The 17,309-nt window shown below is 32.0% G+C and overlaps 1 protein-coding gene and 2 pseudogenes across 1 annotated transcript; 1 reads left to right on the forward strand and 2 right to left on the reverse strand.

The window, feature by feature from the left end:
* Positions 1-8: 8 nt before the first annotated feature.
* Positions 9-1,904, forward strand: LOC124840752 (alkane hydroxylase MAH1 pseudogene; annotated as a pseudogene).
* Positions 1,905-8,067: 6,163 nt separating this feature from the next.
* LOC124840751 (alkane hydroxylase MAH1-like) lies at positions 8,068-9,670 on the reverse strand. The gene is made up of 2 exons (XM_088112006.1): positions 8,459-9,670; positions 8,068-8,298 (listed from the first exon to the last, which is right to left on the reverse strand). Exons 1-2 carry the CDS (start codon positions 9,668-9,670, stop codon positions 8,254-8,256), a joined length of 1,257 nt encoding a protein of 418 aa, XP_087968132.1. The 3' UTR covers positions 8,068-8,253.
* Positions 9,671-14,121: 4,451 nt separating this feature from the next.
* Positions 14,122-15,952, reverse strand: LOC124840750 (alkane hydroxylase MAH1 pseudogene; annotated as a pseudogene).
* Between the last annotated feature and the right edge of the window lie 1,357 nt (positions 15,953-17,309).

The raw sequence follows: 17,309 nt of genomic DNA on the forward strand, positions 1-17,309 counted from the left end.
AATAAAGAAGACGTAAACCTTTATTTTCTTTGTCTATTTATATATGGTACTAACAATTCCTTAAATAGATGCCTAACCAGTCAACATCGTCCTTTTCCAACTTCCTATAATGTTCATCATTTCTTCATATATCTCCTTCACCAGAAAAATAAACAAACAGATTCATGTGACAATAAATTAACATCTAACATTCTCATTTGTGAGTGACAGAGAAATCCTCAAAAAACAACATAGAAAAACAAAGGCTTTTGCGTTGTTCATCAATTCACCATGGCTATGTTTCTTGGCTATGCAGCAGCAACAATGGTAGCACTCTTCTGCATCGCACACTTCTTCCATCGGAGACTATGTTGCAGGTACCCCCTTTTCACAGATTACCCTATTCTTGGCATGATTCCACAGTTACTCTGCAATTTGTGGCGTTGCCATGATTTTTTCACTGAGGTGTTGAAACAGCACGGTGGAACCGGTGAGTTCACCGGACCATGGTTCACCAACATGAACTATTTGGTCACCATTGACCCTCTCAACGTGCACCACGTCATGAGCAAGAGTTTCCACAACTACGTCAAGGGACCCGTGTTTCGTGACATTTTTCAAGCCTTCGGAGACGGGATTTTCACCGCTGATTCAGAAACCTGGAAATTCAACAGGGATCTCTTCCATTCTCTCTTTAAGCAGAAAAGCTTTGAGGTGTTTCTGGAGAAAACCATTCACAACAAGGTTCAGAATAGCTTACTTCCCGTATTGGATCATGTGCAGCAACAAGGAAGCGTGGTGGATCTTCAAGATGTCTTCAACCGCTTCACTTTCGATAACATATGTTCTATAGTTCTTGGCAATGACCCGAATTGTCTTTCCGTTGATTTTCCCGAAGTTGAAATCGAGAAGGCTTTTAACGAAGCGGAAGAGTCCATATTCCACAGACACGTTGTGCCAAGGTGTGTTTGGAAGCTGCAGAAATGGCTTCAGATTGGTCAAGAGAAGAAGATGACAGAAGCATGTAGAACACTTGATGAGTTCATATATTCATGCATAGCGTCCAAGAGAGAAGATCTAAGCAGGAACGTGGAAAATGAAACGGGAGAAAGTTTTCATGTTGATTTGTTAACAACTTTGATGAGAGAAGGAAAGGGAAAAGGAGAAGCAGATGAGGATATATTTCTAAGGGATGCTGTGTTCAATCTTTTTGTGGCTGGGAGAGATACCTTAACTTCAGCTCTCTCATGGTTCTTTTGGCTTGTTGCTACAAACCCTTTGGTGGAAGCCAAGATTCTTGAAGAGATGAATGAAAAGTTTGGAAGCAACGAAAAGACAGTTTTGAGTGCAGATGAGGTGAAAAAGCTGGTTTATCTACACGGTGCTATGTGTGAATCATTGAGGCTGTTTCCTCCCATACCCTTCGAACGCAAACAAGCACTTAAAGCTGACGTGCTTCCAAGTGGTCATGATGTTAATCCCAACACAGTTATACTGTTTTGTTTGTATTCAATGGGGAGATTTGAGGAAATATGGGGGAAAGATTGCATGGAGTTGAAGCCAGAGAGATGGATCTCACAGAAAGGAGGTAATGTTTATGTACCATCTTACAAATTCATTGCTTTCAATGCAGGACCAAGAACTTGCTTGGGGAAAGACTCGTCCTTTGTTCAAATGAAGATGGTGGCAACTGCTATTTTGCAGAAGTATCATGTTCAAGTGGTGGAAGGTTGTGTTGCTAAGCCAAACCTTTCAATCGTTCTTCTAATGAAGGATGGTTTAAAGGTTAAGTTAACAAAGAGAGAAACTTAATCTCATTATCTCAGAAACAGATAAACTTGTAAAAGATATATAATAAACCTAACGATGGTGTATAAGATGTCTTTGGCTTTATAAAATAAATTGGAAATTATCCTTTGAATCCATTTTTGAATTCTGAAGGAGGGGATTATTCTGTCCCAGTTTATGCATGTGTATTAGATAACTTAAAAAATAAGTAGATAATTTAAATTGGAAAATGACAAAAGTTAGAAGAAAAAAAAAGTTATCACTGACTGCAGTCTTTTCGAGAGGTACGTGTGTGGAAAAATGATAATCAGACAAAAACAATTTTGTCGGGAGAGTGATAAGATTTACTGACCGATAAGATTCTTTGTCGGAAAAGCATTGAAAAGTAATATACTTTTCATTTCGAGTGGAACTTAATTTAAACAAGGTTTAATCACTTGAGAGCTCTCTATTTATCCATATTCCTATCAATTGGTCCTCGTAAGTTTTGATTATTATTTTGGTAAAATTAAATCAATAATACAGTTAATTGTTATAAACGGCGTTAGCTCTTTTACTTGGTAGTAGGTTGAAGTATCCTTTGATAATCTCATGGCACAAAATAAAGCATTATGTGGATTTAAATGATTTTAAAGGAATGAAATATGATAAATAAGGGTGTGGCACACAATAAGGTATTACATGGATTTAAATTATTTTAAAGGAATGAAATATGGTAAATAAGGGTATTACCTGGTGGTTGGCCACTCGGCCTAGCGGTTGGTACGATGGTATGTTGGTCTAGCGATCGGTTTAATGGTCGGTCGATCTGGTGGGTGGTTGGTCTGGTGATCGACAACTCGGTCTGGTGTTCAGTTTCAAGGCCGACCACCCATCAGGCCAACCGACCACCGTATCGATCACCAGGCTAAGTGGTCGACCATCGAACCGATCACCAGGCTGAGTGGCCAACCACCATAGCGATCACCAGGTTGAGTGGCCGACCACCGTACCGACCACCAGGCCGAGTGACCGATCACGTCTAAATTGTTTTTCATTCCTAATTAAAATAAATCCACATAATGAGACCTCATTATGTCACATGATTATTAAAGGATACCTCAGCATGCCACAAAGCAAGAAAGTTAGCACCGTTCACATATTAACTCTATTTTAACAAAATAGAAACCCAATTAAGAACTTTCAAAATATGAGGAGTCAATTGATACGAATCTGCATAAATAGAAATATCTGAAAGTGATTAAACCTTTAAATAAATAAATATTACTTTTGACACTATTTACATTTAGATGACACGTGAGCTAAAAGTTATAATAAAATAATATTATAATACTAAAAAAGTAAATTATAGTGAAATGTAAGAGTGTATGATCCACCACGAGGTGAGTATCATTACACGAATCAACCTTTACAATATGTACGATTATTAGTTTGGTCTTCCATCATGGATCTGCAATTGCACTTCTACTATGGATCTCAAGCTCTATCTAAGTCCTTTTACCACAAATTTCTAGTTCCAGTTTGACTTTTTCTTCACGAATTTTAAACTCTAACTCGACCCTTTTATCACATATTTCCAACTCAGTTTGGTTTTTTCACTATAGATATCTAAACTGGTCCTTTCACCATATTTCTAGCTTCAGCTCACTCTTTCTTTCACATATCTCTGGTTCAACACTTCAACTATCTTCAGTTCCAGATCCTTTCCCTACTGATCTCCTACAACACTAATAAACAAAAAGTCAATATAACTGGAATCGGTTCCACCATGTTAAGAATCGACTCAAAGTCATTGAAAAACCATTATTATGATTAGTATTTTTACCTCAAACGAATACAAAGCCATTATAATAGTATTTTTCACCCCAAACAAACATAACATTAAGGTATCACATTTCAAACATAAATTTCAGTCTAACAACATATTTCGCAACAGTTTAAAAAAATTTCACATATTTCACAATTCAAAAACATACTATACCAATCACCATGATCGACCAAATAAAAATATTTAGTTAAATAAAATATACAAAAAATTTAAATATCAAATATCATACAAAAAGACGTTAAAAAGTATAACGAAATGTATACTTTTACATCTTAATAAAAACAATTAATTTTTTAATCATTATATAGTATGAAAATTGATAACATTACGCAATAAAAATAATAGATAGTATATAACTTACGCAAGGGTGTAATAATTTTGAAGTGATATAAAGGTAAGAAAGTCTATTAATTTATCATGTAATTTATAGACATTCTAAACTATCCACCAACACATCAATTTTTGTTTTCACTGTGACACTTAGAAATAATGAGAAAAACTTTCGCGCCTTCAAATATTTGGATAAAATCCACAATAGGTAGTTATTATCCACAAATGTTGAATCACAGAAATAAAATCCAATTAACAAATTCTCGCTTAAAGGAGAGTTCTTTTCTTCTTCCTTTTGGTTCAACTCGTATTGTAGGAAGTATGTTTCATTCCCTTTTCTCTCTCTTGGTTTTGATTGGGGTTTTGTTCTGATTTGAGATTTGAAATTAGAGTTTTATTTGTTTTCTGATTTTGGAGGTTTCTTTTGTACGTTTTGATTCGCGTTTTGGGAGTTTGTTTCTTGATTTCTTCCTTGTTTTGGGGTTAGGGTTCGAATGAGTGTTTTGAGTTTTTCTGGATTTTAGTTCGTAGATGCAGATTGATTTTCGCACAAATGAGTATCCTAGTGGTTGTTGCGGGGATTTTTGTGATTGCTTTTTGTTTTTGGAATTTGGGTTTAGGGTTCGTGTTTGCATTCTCTTGGACACTCTTTATCTCTCTGTTTCATACATTGATAGATATTTATGGATTAATCCTATGACTAAATTGAGACTTCAGTTATGAGATGTTTTCTCTTGATATTTTTTTTTCAAAAGTTGTTCAATATTTGTTCTCTTCAACTTGCTTAAAAATTACATCGTGTTTTTTTAATATGTAGCAAATATAGATGTTTGTAACATCCTATACTTTTTGTTAATTTTTTTGATTTCACGGTTCAAGGATTTATAATTATATATTTTATTTACCGTTTTTTTATAGAAGATAATATACTTAACTTTTGAATACAAAATTTAGTTTAATTAATTGATATAAGTTGAATTTTTTAAAACTGAACTCTTGAATAATACAGTTACATATATTAAAGTAGTTCAGTTTTTTTAATTTATAACTATAGTTAACTATATTTAGTATAATTTAATTAACTATACCCAGTCCTAATTATTAGTGTTTCCATAATCTGAGATATCATTAGTTAAAAACGTTATGGATGCCCAAAAAAACTTTAATTCCTCACCGACCCATAGGTTATATATATTTCCATCATACACATGCAAAGCACTGTGTTCTTTGAACAATCCCATGTGCTACAGCTAGCACACCCCACAAATCCTTTCTCAACTTTATAGCTTATCTCATACCAAAAAGCAAGTGATGATTCTACACTCTCATTTAACATTTAGAACTATCACTAAAAAATTTAGAACTATCACTAAAAAATTTAGGACTATCACTAAAAAATTTAGGACTATCCCATCAATTTTTTGTCTATTTCTTTCATTTTAGTCTTATCTTTCTATTACTAATGCCTTTCTACTTTATGTTACCTGTCTTTAAAAATCTATTGTATATGAGAAAAAAGGGCAACTAATATATTATGGAGAAATTGAAAATTGACTTGAATGAACTTTTTTTCTTTTCTAAAAATTGTAAGTGCGAGAAAAAATATTTTTTATAAATTAAAGTCAATTTATATAAATTTCTCGTGTAGTTTCTAAATTTTATAATTTTAATATAATATAAAATTCAATAAAATAAAATAAAGAGTATGAATGTTATATAATTAATAAAATAAAAAAATGAATATTGATTTTAAAATCAGTGAATATATTTGAGCATACTTAAGAGACTGTAATTTCCTTATAATTAAATCATTGACTTTCTTTATAAAGCTTATAATTTTATATTTCAAAACTTTTATTTTTATTTTTTACAATTTTATTTAAATTGTAGTGTTATTTTATTAGAAACACGAAACAGGTGAGTGACTATTTCAAAAGGGGTGTAAATGTTATTTAACATGATGCTAGACTAAATAAATTTCTTCTTTAAGTAAGTTGAAAAGATGTACTCAAAAGAAAATAGAAAGATATTAACAAAATAATAATAAGTGTACTATATGACCTTTCGATTAACTTAAGATCATATGATATACATAGTCAGACGTCTACTCAGTGATGGAACGATTATACCATATGATCGTATGATTATTTATATACAACAATTAGACTTGATGAAAATTAATTTTCTTCAAAACACGATAAATATCAATTGGGTCATAATATATTAAGTCGTCAATAATTCAAACTTCACTCTAAAATTTATAAATTTGGGTTTAAGGTATAAAGATGGTTTAATGTCTCAATAGGTCCTTATTTTTGTTCAGAATTTGAAATAGATCCCTTTATTTTTTGGCGTCTCAATTGGGTCTTTATTTTTGTTAATTTGATGCAAATAAATCTTTTCCGTCAATTTCATCAAACGGCGTTAATGAATGTGTGACGTGGCCTTACACGTGTCAATACTGTCCTCAGGCCACGTCACACATTCATTTTGCATCAAATTAACAAAAATAAGGATCTAATTGAGACGCCAAAAAATAAAGGGACCTATTTCAAATTCTGAACAAAAATAGGAACCTGTTGAGACATTAAACCTATAAAGATAGATCATCGAATTTATTACACTCTTGACACGCTGTCTTTTGCAAAATACAGTTGGTAGTTGGGAGAAGATACTGTTCATAAAGTGCCTAGTGCCTACCCGTTCCTCCACAAACTTTCTTGGAGCTACCATTCCTTTCTTATCAACACACTACAATATAAAGATAAGAATACAAGATAAATACGTAATTATAGAACAATTTTTCATATTTTATATATTACTAGTAATAGACCAAATGAAAATTAGAGATAAGAGTTGGAGCTGGTTATTACTTACAAGAGTGAGAGTACAGAGAGAAAACGAGCTGAAGATATTTTGTTTTGTCGATCGTAATTTTAGAGGTATGTAAAAATGAGATAATTAAGAAAAAAATTTAAAATATATGTTTGCTATAAGTACATGCAACCATAATATTAGATTAAAAAAGAAATAATTTTGAGTTTAAGTTTAATATATTATTGAATTAACAAGAAATTACTTTACGCGATGATTTTTATTACGTGTAATAATTTCTTAGTGAATAATAATATAAAAAGAAACTAAATATATTTTTAATTTTTAATCGTATAACGTATGCCTTTAGTTTTTTTAATTTTTCTTTACTCTTGTTTCTATAACTTTTAAATGTTATGTTTCTTTGCTTGTGTAGTCACACTTTGTTATAAAAATGTGAATGTAATTAACAGTGTCAACATCGTTATATAATCATATCATTACAAACTTAAAAACAAAAATTGATTTTATTAGTTAAAAAATACTAAAATTCAAAAAAATAACATATTTAAATAGATGGAAAACAAAATTTAGAGAGTAAGAAATAGCATTTGTATGATAATTTTTTTTAAAGTTAAATAAAAATTAAAATAAAATCAATATTTTGGTATTAATATATTTTTCATCCTCATTTATATTTGCTCTTCTTTGTACAACAATGGTGGGTGGTATTAAGGTTGTTTAAGATACTCTTTCTAGATACACCTCATAATCATTCTTAAAATCCAATGTTTTTGAACATGGATTAAGATATTTCAATAAGTGTTCTATTAGATTCAGTTATTCTTTTTTGTTGATTAAAAAAATTGTTTAAGGTTGTTGGGTGATAATGGTTTGTGATTTTGAAGACATGAGGATAGCTTGTTGTAAGTCGCTTGGTTTGAGTTTGAGAAATGGAAGCATTAATGATCCGAAAAGAGAGACACACGAGTGTCAATTTTAAGGAAGTATAAAACAGTATTCTAATGAAACGTTATCGGAAATGTTTCATTCATTCCTTGGAACCATATATAACATCTTGAATATGATCAAATAAAATTATTCGGGACAGTACTTTGAAAATATATAATTGTCATAAATAAGTTTACTATTTCTTATATTATTTTCAATTGTCTGAAAAGATGAACGTGTCTCTTTTGTTTTACCTATTTTCACTCATGCAGAATTATAACTATAAAGAGAGATGATTTCATTTGCTGCAGCACTGTCATTAAAATCACAGGGAAGAACTATGAAGGCCTGTTGGTTTGAAAACATGCATACAAGAATTGTAGATAACAACTTCTTTTATTTGGTGGTCAGACTGACGACACTCTTGCATTAAAGTTCTCTTTTCATTATCCTAACCTTCAACCCGTTCTTCATGGAAAGCCCAAACGAACGGCTTGGACTGATAACATGACCTTCCACCACTTCAAAACGATATTTCCACAACATAGTAGCTGTCAGCATCTTCATTTGAAGAAAAGACGACTCCTTTCCCAAACAAGTTCTTGGTCCTGCATTAAAAGCAATGAATTTGTATGATGCTACATTAACAATCTCTCCTCTTTCAGATATCCATCTCTCTGGCTTGAACTCCAAACAATCTTTTCCCCATATCTCTTCACACCTTCCCATTGCATAAAAAGAAAGCATTATCATTGTATTGGCACTTACTATATGCCCGCTTGGAAGAGTGTCAGCTTTAACTGCTTGCTTCCGTTGAATAGGTAATGGAGGGAAAAGTCTCAGAGATTCACACAATGCAGCATGCAGATAAACCAGCTTTTTCACCTCTTCCATGCCTAAAACTTCCCCAGTTACAGATTGGCTCAGATCCTGCTCCTCATCAAAGCCATGACCACGGTCATCATTTTTCTTAAAATTATCTCTGATCTCTTGAAGAATCTTGGCTTCCACTATAGGGTGTTTGATAAGAAGCCAAAAGAACCAGGTAAGAGTCGAAGCCATGGATCCCCTCCCCGCTACAAGAAAGTTAAATGCAAAATCCCTTACGAACTTATCATCATGCTCACTCCCTCCATGTTCTGTCATCAAAACAGTTAGCATGTCAGATGGAGCTTCATTCATTTCTTCTTCTGTGCACTTGCTTAACTCTTCTCGCTTGGACTCTATGAGTGAATATATGAACTTATCAATTGTTCTACATGCTTCTGTCATCTTCTTCTCTTGACCAATTTGGAGCCACTTTTGGAATTTCCATACAGTGTACGGCACCGTGTGTCTGTAGAATATCGACTTTTCAGACACTCTGAAAGCCTTCTCAACTGCAACTACGGGGAAGTCAATGGAAAGACACTTAGGATCGTGTCCTACGGTTGTTAAGAATATGTTATCAAAAGTGAATCGCAAGAGGAGATCTTGAAGATCCACCACCCTCCCATGTTGTTGTGCATGATTCAATATTGGAAGCAGGCTTGTAAGTATCTTCTTCTGAACGGTTTGATCGACGAATGCTTTGAGTCTTGGCTGTTTCATCAGAGAATGGAGAATGGTTCTGATGTACTTCCATGTCTCATAATCGGCAGTGACAAACCCATCTCCGAATGGTTCGAAAATGTCACGAAAGTCATGTCCCTTGACATAGTTGTCGAAGTTCTTGCACAACATGTGTTGCACGTTGAGGGAGTCACAAGTGACCAAATAGTTCATATCGGCGAACCATGGTCCTTTGAACTCCCCAGTGCCACCATGTTTTGTTAGCACCTCCGTGAAAAAATCATGAACACGCCACAAGTTGAAAAGCACTGGTGGCAACATTCCAAGGATGGGGTAATCTCTCAAGAGGGGGTGTTTGCTAGATCTTCTGCGATGGAACAAGTATAGGGAGCATAAGAATGATGCTATTATTGTTGCATAGAAAAGCATGGTGTTTGTTGTTAATTTGAAGATGGTTATCACTTTTTATAATGTGCATGACCTACATTTTTGTTTGTTATACTGTCTCTCTGTACCGAAAATGACTGATTATTTTGTTTTTTCTTCTTTGTATATTTTCTTAAGGAAATAAAACATGGCTATTAAAATACTAGAAATGGGATTTTCAGAAACATAAACAAATCCTTTTTAAATACTCTCACATTATTACTCTTTGTTTTACAAAATTATCACAATGTTTTTTTTAAGAGTCAATACTTTTTAGATGTTGTCTATTTGAGTACTATTTATTAATAGACAAAAAAAAACGTTATCTATTATTGACTATCAATAAAAAAAACGTTTATTTGAAAAAACTTTTTTAATAGACAATTTGAAAAAACATATTTTATTAACCGTCAACAATAAAGTATATTGTTTTAAATAAACACGGTTGATGGTTAATATTGCAGTGGTAATTGCCATCTGGTGCTTAGCAATTTCAATAATAATTGCTCTCAAACTTCGCATAGCCAAGCTGCACTCAATGCTATACTAGCATTGCTCAACATCAAACCAGAACACAACAACTTCAAAATTGAGTTTTGGGGAAACTAGAAACCTATTCAAACATCCATATTGATATTCTTTGCCCAATATATGACTCAAAAATAGGTTTAGATATCAGAATGAATACCAATTTATTCAAATTACCACATAATCAAATTCCTCAACTTAATACCTAAACAATAAAAAACAAGTACCATATCATAATTAACACAATCAGCACTTCTACATACTAGTTTGACCAATTCAAACAAAAAACATACATGCAATTTGGATTTACAATACATCAACAAATTTAAAATGAGGTAGCTATATTTCCTTACCTGTTAAAGGTTGAAACTGTTGTAAAAAACCTAGGAATATTTCAATCGCTCAAGAAACTCTATTTGTTCCTGTAAACCACCAAAGCATGATTAGGATATACCATTATAATTACTTATCATCAAAGAGTCTTATAAAACCCTCACGAGATACATGTAATGAAGAACTATTCACATGCATAAAAAAACATGAAAAGTCAAGAAAAAAGATTAAACTAACTTACTATTCTATAAAAACTACTTGGACAGACTTGAACATCTTACCTCAACGATCATTCAGACACTCTTTGATCTTCAAACAAATGAATTATAGGTTAAAAGACAAAAATAAAAAATAAAAATCTATTACAAAATATATTTTAAAAAAATGATATGTTTTAAACTATGAAACTCACTACTAAAATTCTATTTATATTTTAAAATTTTTAATTTTAAAATAATCGAGTCTTAATATTTAAAATAAACTATCACTTCTAATATCTATTTTTTTAAGTTTTACAATATTATAAAAAACTTTGAAGTGAAATACTAATAACAATAAATAAATATTTGATAATCCATATACGGATTCCTATATGAAGGAGGAGTAATGTAAAGTCCGAATTAGTTATACTTGCACAATCAAATATACACATATATTCCAAAGAATATTAATACAAAACTAATATAATATTTTAGTTATTATTGGAAACCTATATGTTAGTTTAAGTATAACATTGAATAAAAAAATATTTAATATAAGAAATTAACTGATATTATCTAAGCTGTCAAAACTCGCGAGCCAACCCGGCTCACCACGGGTTTGAGCCGGGTTGGGTTAGGAAAAATTATATTTTTTTTTATGAGGATCAGATTTCAATCCGGCTCGTTTAAACCTGGCTCATGCAGGTTGAACCTGTGGTGGGCCGGATTGGCCCACCAACCCACCTACATAATTTTATTTTATTAAATTTTAATTTTAATTTTATAAAAAAATATTTATTATTTTGTTTTTGCTTGAAAAAGTTATTTAAGTTTCTTATTTTCAAAATTAATTAAACACTCATGTTGGAAGTGAAATTTGAGAATGAAATTTGTTTAGATTTATATTATAGAAAGTTTGTAATTTTATTTTAAAAAAATTGTAATTAAGTGAGCCAATCCGTTTACCCACCAACCCGTGGTGGGTCGAGTCGGGTTTGAATTTTTCTGACTCGTTAATAAATAAGCCAGATTGAGTTGACTCACTAAGTGACCAACCCGTAGTGCGCCAGATCGGGTCGGGTCGGGTCGGATCGAGTGACCCATTTTGACAGCTCTAATATTATCCTTCCAAAAGACACATACCCAACATACAAAACATCAATATTCTAAACTGAGAAGATAGGAGAAAAGTATAGGCTTTAAATGTTTATGGACTACATCTTTCAATTGAATTGAAGTAAAATTATGAAGGTATATGAAAAGATAATATACCCCTAATCTATTGCTTTCCATCCCTATTTTCAAGGTACGTCTTCGTTTGTCTAAGTTCCGTAGTGATTATTAGTGGCCCCATAATCTGTTATATCATTAGTTAAAAGTGTTATGGATGCCCATAAAAATTCCTAATTCCTTACCGACATATAAGGTTACGTTACCATCATACACATGCAAAGGACTATGTTCTTTGAATATTCCCATGTGCGACAGCTAGCACACCCCCACAAAGTTCCTTTCTCAACTTTATAGTTCATATCTCATACCAAAAAACAAGTGATGATTCTACACTCTCATTTAACATAAATCACTACAAAATTTAGGACTATCATGAGTTCCTACATGCCATCAAATTTTTGTTTACTTCTTTCATTTCATAATAATTATAGTCTTACCTTTCTATTACTAATGCCTTTCTACTTTATGCTGCTTGTCATTAAAAACCTATCATGAGTACATTTATATGAGAAAAAAAGGGTAACTAATATTGTATGAAGAAATTCAAAATTGACTTGAATGATCTTTTTTTTTCTTCTCTAAAAATTGTAAGAGCGTGATTTTTTTTATAAATTAAAGTCAATTTCTATAAATTTTCTCGTGTAGTTTCTAAATTTTATAATTTGAATATAATCTAAATTTCAATAAAATAAAATCAAGAGTATGAATGTTATATCATTAATAATATGAAAAAAGGATATTGATTTTAAAATCAGAGAGTGTGAATGTATTTGAGCATACTTAAGAAAGTGTTATTTTATTAGAAACGATGGTGAGTGACTATTTCAAAAGGGTCGTAATAATGTTAACATGATGCTAGAATAAATAAATTTCTTCTTTATAAACTAATTAAGTTGAAAAGATATAGAGAGAAGAAAATAAAAATGATATTAAGAAATTAATAAGAATAATAAAAATATAAATAAATAAATTGATAAAAAATAGTGAATAATTATATTTGTTTATTTTCTAAGTAACACTCAACATCTTTTGCAAAAGACAGTTGGTAGTTGAGAGAAAATGCTGTTCATAAAGTGCCTAGTGCCTACCCATTACTCCACAAACTTTCCTAGAGCTACCATTCCTTTCTTATCAACACACTACAATATAAAGATAAGAATACAAGATAAATACGTAATTATAGAACAATTTTTCATATTTTATATATTACTAGTAATAGACCAAATGAAAATTAGAGATAAGAGTTGGAGCTGGTTATTACTTACAAGAGTGAAAGTAGAGAGAGAAAACGAGTTGAAGATATTTTGTTTTGTCGATCGTAATTTTAGAGGTATGTAAAAATGAGATAATTAAGACAAAAATAATTTTATTTTAAAATATATTTTCGCTATACGTACATACTACTATAATATTTTGAACATGGATTAAGATATTTCAAGTGTTCTATTATATTTAGTTATTCTTTTTTGTTGATTTAAATTAGTTGTTTAAGGTTGTTGGGTGATAATGGCTTGTGATTTTGAAAACATGAGGATAGCTTGTTGTAACTTACATGGTGTGAGTTTGAGAAATGGAAGCATTAAGAGTCCGAAAAGAGAGACACACGAGTGTCAATTTTAAGGATGTATAAAACATTATTCTAATGAAACGTTATCGGAACTGTTTCATTCATTCCTTGGAACTATATATAACATCTTGAATATGATCAAATAAAAAATTATTTGAGACAACGTTTTGAAAATATATAATTGTCATAAATAAGTTTACTATCTTATATTATTTTCAATTGTTTGAAAAAATCAACGTGTTTCTTTTGTTTCATCTATTATAGGGCTTTCAAAAAGATTTGATCAAACGCGTCACTCATGCAGAATTCCAGAAAAATATTCTTGGATTATCAACATTAAGTTGGTTTAGTTACGTAAAGAAATTTAGGTAAATTTCAATTGCTTGATTAATAACTCAATTAAGTTATACTCTTAATAAAACTTAATAAAAAACAATGTCAAAACCAAAATAACCATATTCACCAACCAAAAATCGTATATGCGATTTTCTTATGACAATAAACACAGATGATTCCTTTTGTTACAAATCTTCAAATAGCTGCATCTTATAGTACATTATTAAATTAACAAAAAAAGATAGCTTTGGTACATATTTTCTCACCCCAGTAAATACATTTAACTGTAAAATTATTGAATACATAATAAAACATCCTTACACTGTATCCAAATAAGCACACTTTCATTGTATAACGTACTTTTACCATCAAATGTCACGGATTTGTCTAACTTAAAAATAGAAAATAAACAACCCGACAAGTTCATTGGAGATTTTGTTGCATCAAACTTCTCTTTTCATTATCCTAGCCTTCAAACCGTTCTTCATGAGAAGAACAATGGAATGTGTTGGAGTTGCAACATGATCTTCCACCACTTTGAAACAGTACTTCCTCAAAGTAGCAGCAGCCACCATCTTCATTTGGAGAAACGCCAAATCTTTACCTAAACAGATTCTTGGTCCTGCATTAAAAGCAATGAATTTGTAAGCTGGTGCATAAACTATTTCTCCTCTCTCAGATATCCATCTTTCTGGCTTGAACTCCAAACAATCTTTTCCCCATATCTCTTCACACCTTCCCATCGCATACAGAGAAAACATTATCATTGTATTGCCATTTACTCTATGCCCACTTGGAAGAGTGTCGGCTTTAACTGCTTGCTTCCGTTCAATGGGTACTGGAGGGAAAAGTCTCAGAGCTTCACACAAAGCACCATGCAGATAAACCAGCTTTTTCACCTCTTGCATGCCCAAAACTTTCCCAGATAGAGATTTCTCCAGATACTGTTCTTGATCAAGATTATGATCATGATGGTCCTCATGAAAACCTTGGTCACGACAGTCATCGTTTTTCTTTTCATCTGTCTTAAAATGATCTCTGATCTCTTCAAGAATCTTGGCTTCCACTAAAGGGTGTTTAGCAATAAGCCAAAAGAACCACGTAAGAGCTGAAGTCATGGTTTCTCTCCCTGCAACAAAGAAGTTAAACGCAGCATCTCTTAGAAACTTGTCATCATGCAAACGTCCTCTCTCTTCTGTGATCAAAGCAGTAAGCAAGTCAAAAGGAGCTTCCTCCGTTTCTTCTCTGCTGCACTTGCTTAACTCTTCTCGCTTGGACGCTATGCATGAATATATGAAATCGTCAAACGTTCTGCACGCCTCTGTCATCTTCTTCTCTTGACCAATTTGGAGCCATTTTTGGAGCTTCCAAACACTTCCCGGCACTACGTGTCTGTAGAATATCGACTCTTCACACTCATTAAAAGCCTTTTCGATCGCAACTTCGGGAAAGTCAACGGAAAGACACTTAGGATCGTGTCCTACGATTGTGGAGCATATGTTATCGAACGTGAATCGGTTGAAGATATCCTGAAGATCCACCACTCTTCCTTGTTGTTGTGCATGATCCAATATCGGAAGCAGGCTTGTGTACACTTTCTTCTGAACGGTTTGATCAACAAACAGATCGAACCTTCTTTGTTTGATCAAAGAATGGAGAACGGTTCTGAAGTACTTCCATGTCTCTGAATCGGCAGTGACAACCCCATCTCCGAAGGGTTCGAAAATCTCACGAAACTCGGGTCCCTTGATGTAGTTGTCGAAGCGCTTGCACAGCATGTGTTGCACGTTGAGGGAGTCACAAGTGATCAAATAGTTCATTTTGGTGAACCATGGCCCTTTGAACTCCCCGGTGCCACCACGAAGTTTCAGAACCTCAGTGATAAAATCATGGATCCTCCACAGGTTGAAGAGCACCGGCGGTAGCATGCCGAGAATGAAGTAATCTCTCAAGAGGGGGTGTATGCATTGTGTTCTGCGATGGAAGAAGTATAGGGAGCAAAGGAATGATGCTAATAAGGTTGCATAGAGAAGAAACATGGCCATATCGAAAACGAGAAATTGTTTGTGCATGCACGAATGATAGGGTTATAAATGTGGATGGTTTGGCCTATGAGTGTGGGATATTGTCCCATATATATAGAGACTCAAAGTGAGATATGCTTGTCTTTTTCTTCTTCAATGTGCCTGTATTTGCTTTTCTCGATACATTGCTCTTAGATTTTACAAGTTGGCAAAAACAGTTGTGATGTTTAATGAATTTATGTTCGTCAAAATTAATAATGGTGAGGGCCATGTCTGAGATAAAGCATGATAAAAGTCAAAACATGATACGTTGTACGTTTATGTATGTTTGGCCCACGATGGGTTGAATGTGGTACGGTTGCATAAACTGAAATTGTGAAGTTATAGATAGCTAATTTCTTAGACAAAAATTTACCATAAATTCTAGATACAGATATTTTTTTCTACATAAATTCTACCGTGCAAAGCTAAGGATTATAGGAATTTTTCATTTGAAGATTGATGAGTTGACTATATTGTATATTTGCATATTATTAATTTATACAACTTACAGTACCATATATTGTTTGAAATTCTTCCATCATGAGGTGATGGTCCTCTCTCTCACACATACTCTTCCATAAATAGCCCATAAGAGAGAGTTAATTAGGTTCATTTAGATGATAGATAAGAATTTCTTTTTAGTGTTCTATTTTATAACTTATTATCACCCAAATAAGTTATAAAAAAAAATTATACTTCATATGTATAAAACAAAATACATTCACCTTAAATTTATTCTAACAATATAATTATATATATATATATATATATATATATATATATATATTATATCAATAATTTATATTAAAATCTGAAAGAAATATTAATTTGTTGAAGTACTTATATTTTTTATATGGGTGTCAACATCTTATCTCCTTAAGTTATATGTTAGATTTACATTTTTTTTATTCAAACTGAAAAACAAACACTTTATTTCTTCACCCATTTTTGGCATAAAATAATGAAGAAAATGTGCTTATGAAGCATAGCAAAAAGATCTATGGACAGAACTACCAGAAAAAAGAAGAGAATATCAAAGCAATGACATGTCTGTTTATCTCTTGCCATATATAGTAACTCTCAATTGTATAAATCGTTCTCTTTTTAATTATGTTTAGAATATTGTATTTTCTTCTATTAAATGTAAAACCATTTATTTTATCATAACTGTAAATTTTTTCTTTCTTATTGAGAATTTTCACGTTAAAGTATTCCCTTCTTATCTTCTCAACAAATTTATATTAATTCCTCGTGTGGATAACTAATATTGTATGGATGAAACTACACCCAGAAAAATATTTATGAATGTTGGAGATTATATTTATATCATATAAATAAGTAAAATTTATTTTACAAGTTAATTTTATAAAATTAAGTTA

The sequence above is a fragment of the Vigna umbellata genome, chromosome 4 (genome assembly GCF_029865625.1).
Source record: "Vigna umbellata cultivar VRB3 chromosome 4, Vumbellata_1.0, whole genome shotgun sequence".
NCBI classification, from domain to species: domain Eukaryota; kingdom Viridiplantae; phylum Streptophyta; class Magnoliopsida; order Fabales; family Fabaceae; genus Vigna; species Vigna umbellata.

Excerpts from the sequence above, each read along its gene's own strand:
- LOC124840751 (XM_088112006.1), bottom strand. The coding sequence starts at position 9,670 with ATGCTTTTCTATGCAACAATAATAGCATCATTCTTATGCTCCCTATAC. Across the intron at positions 8,299-8,458 it reads CTCTTCCAAGCGGGCATATA|GACCAAGAACTTGTTTGGGA; the intron begins GTAAGTGCCAAT and ends CTTTTAATGCAG.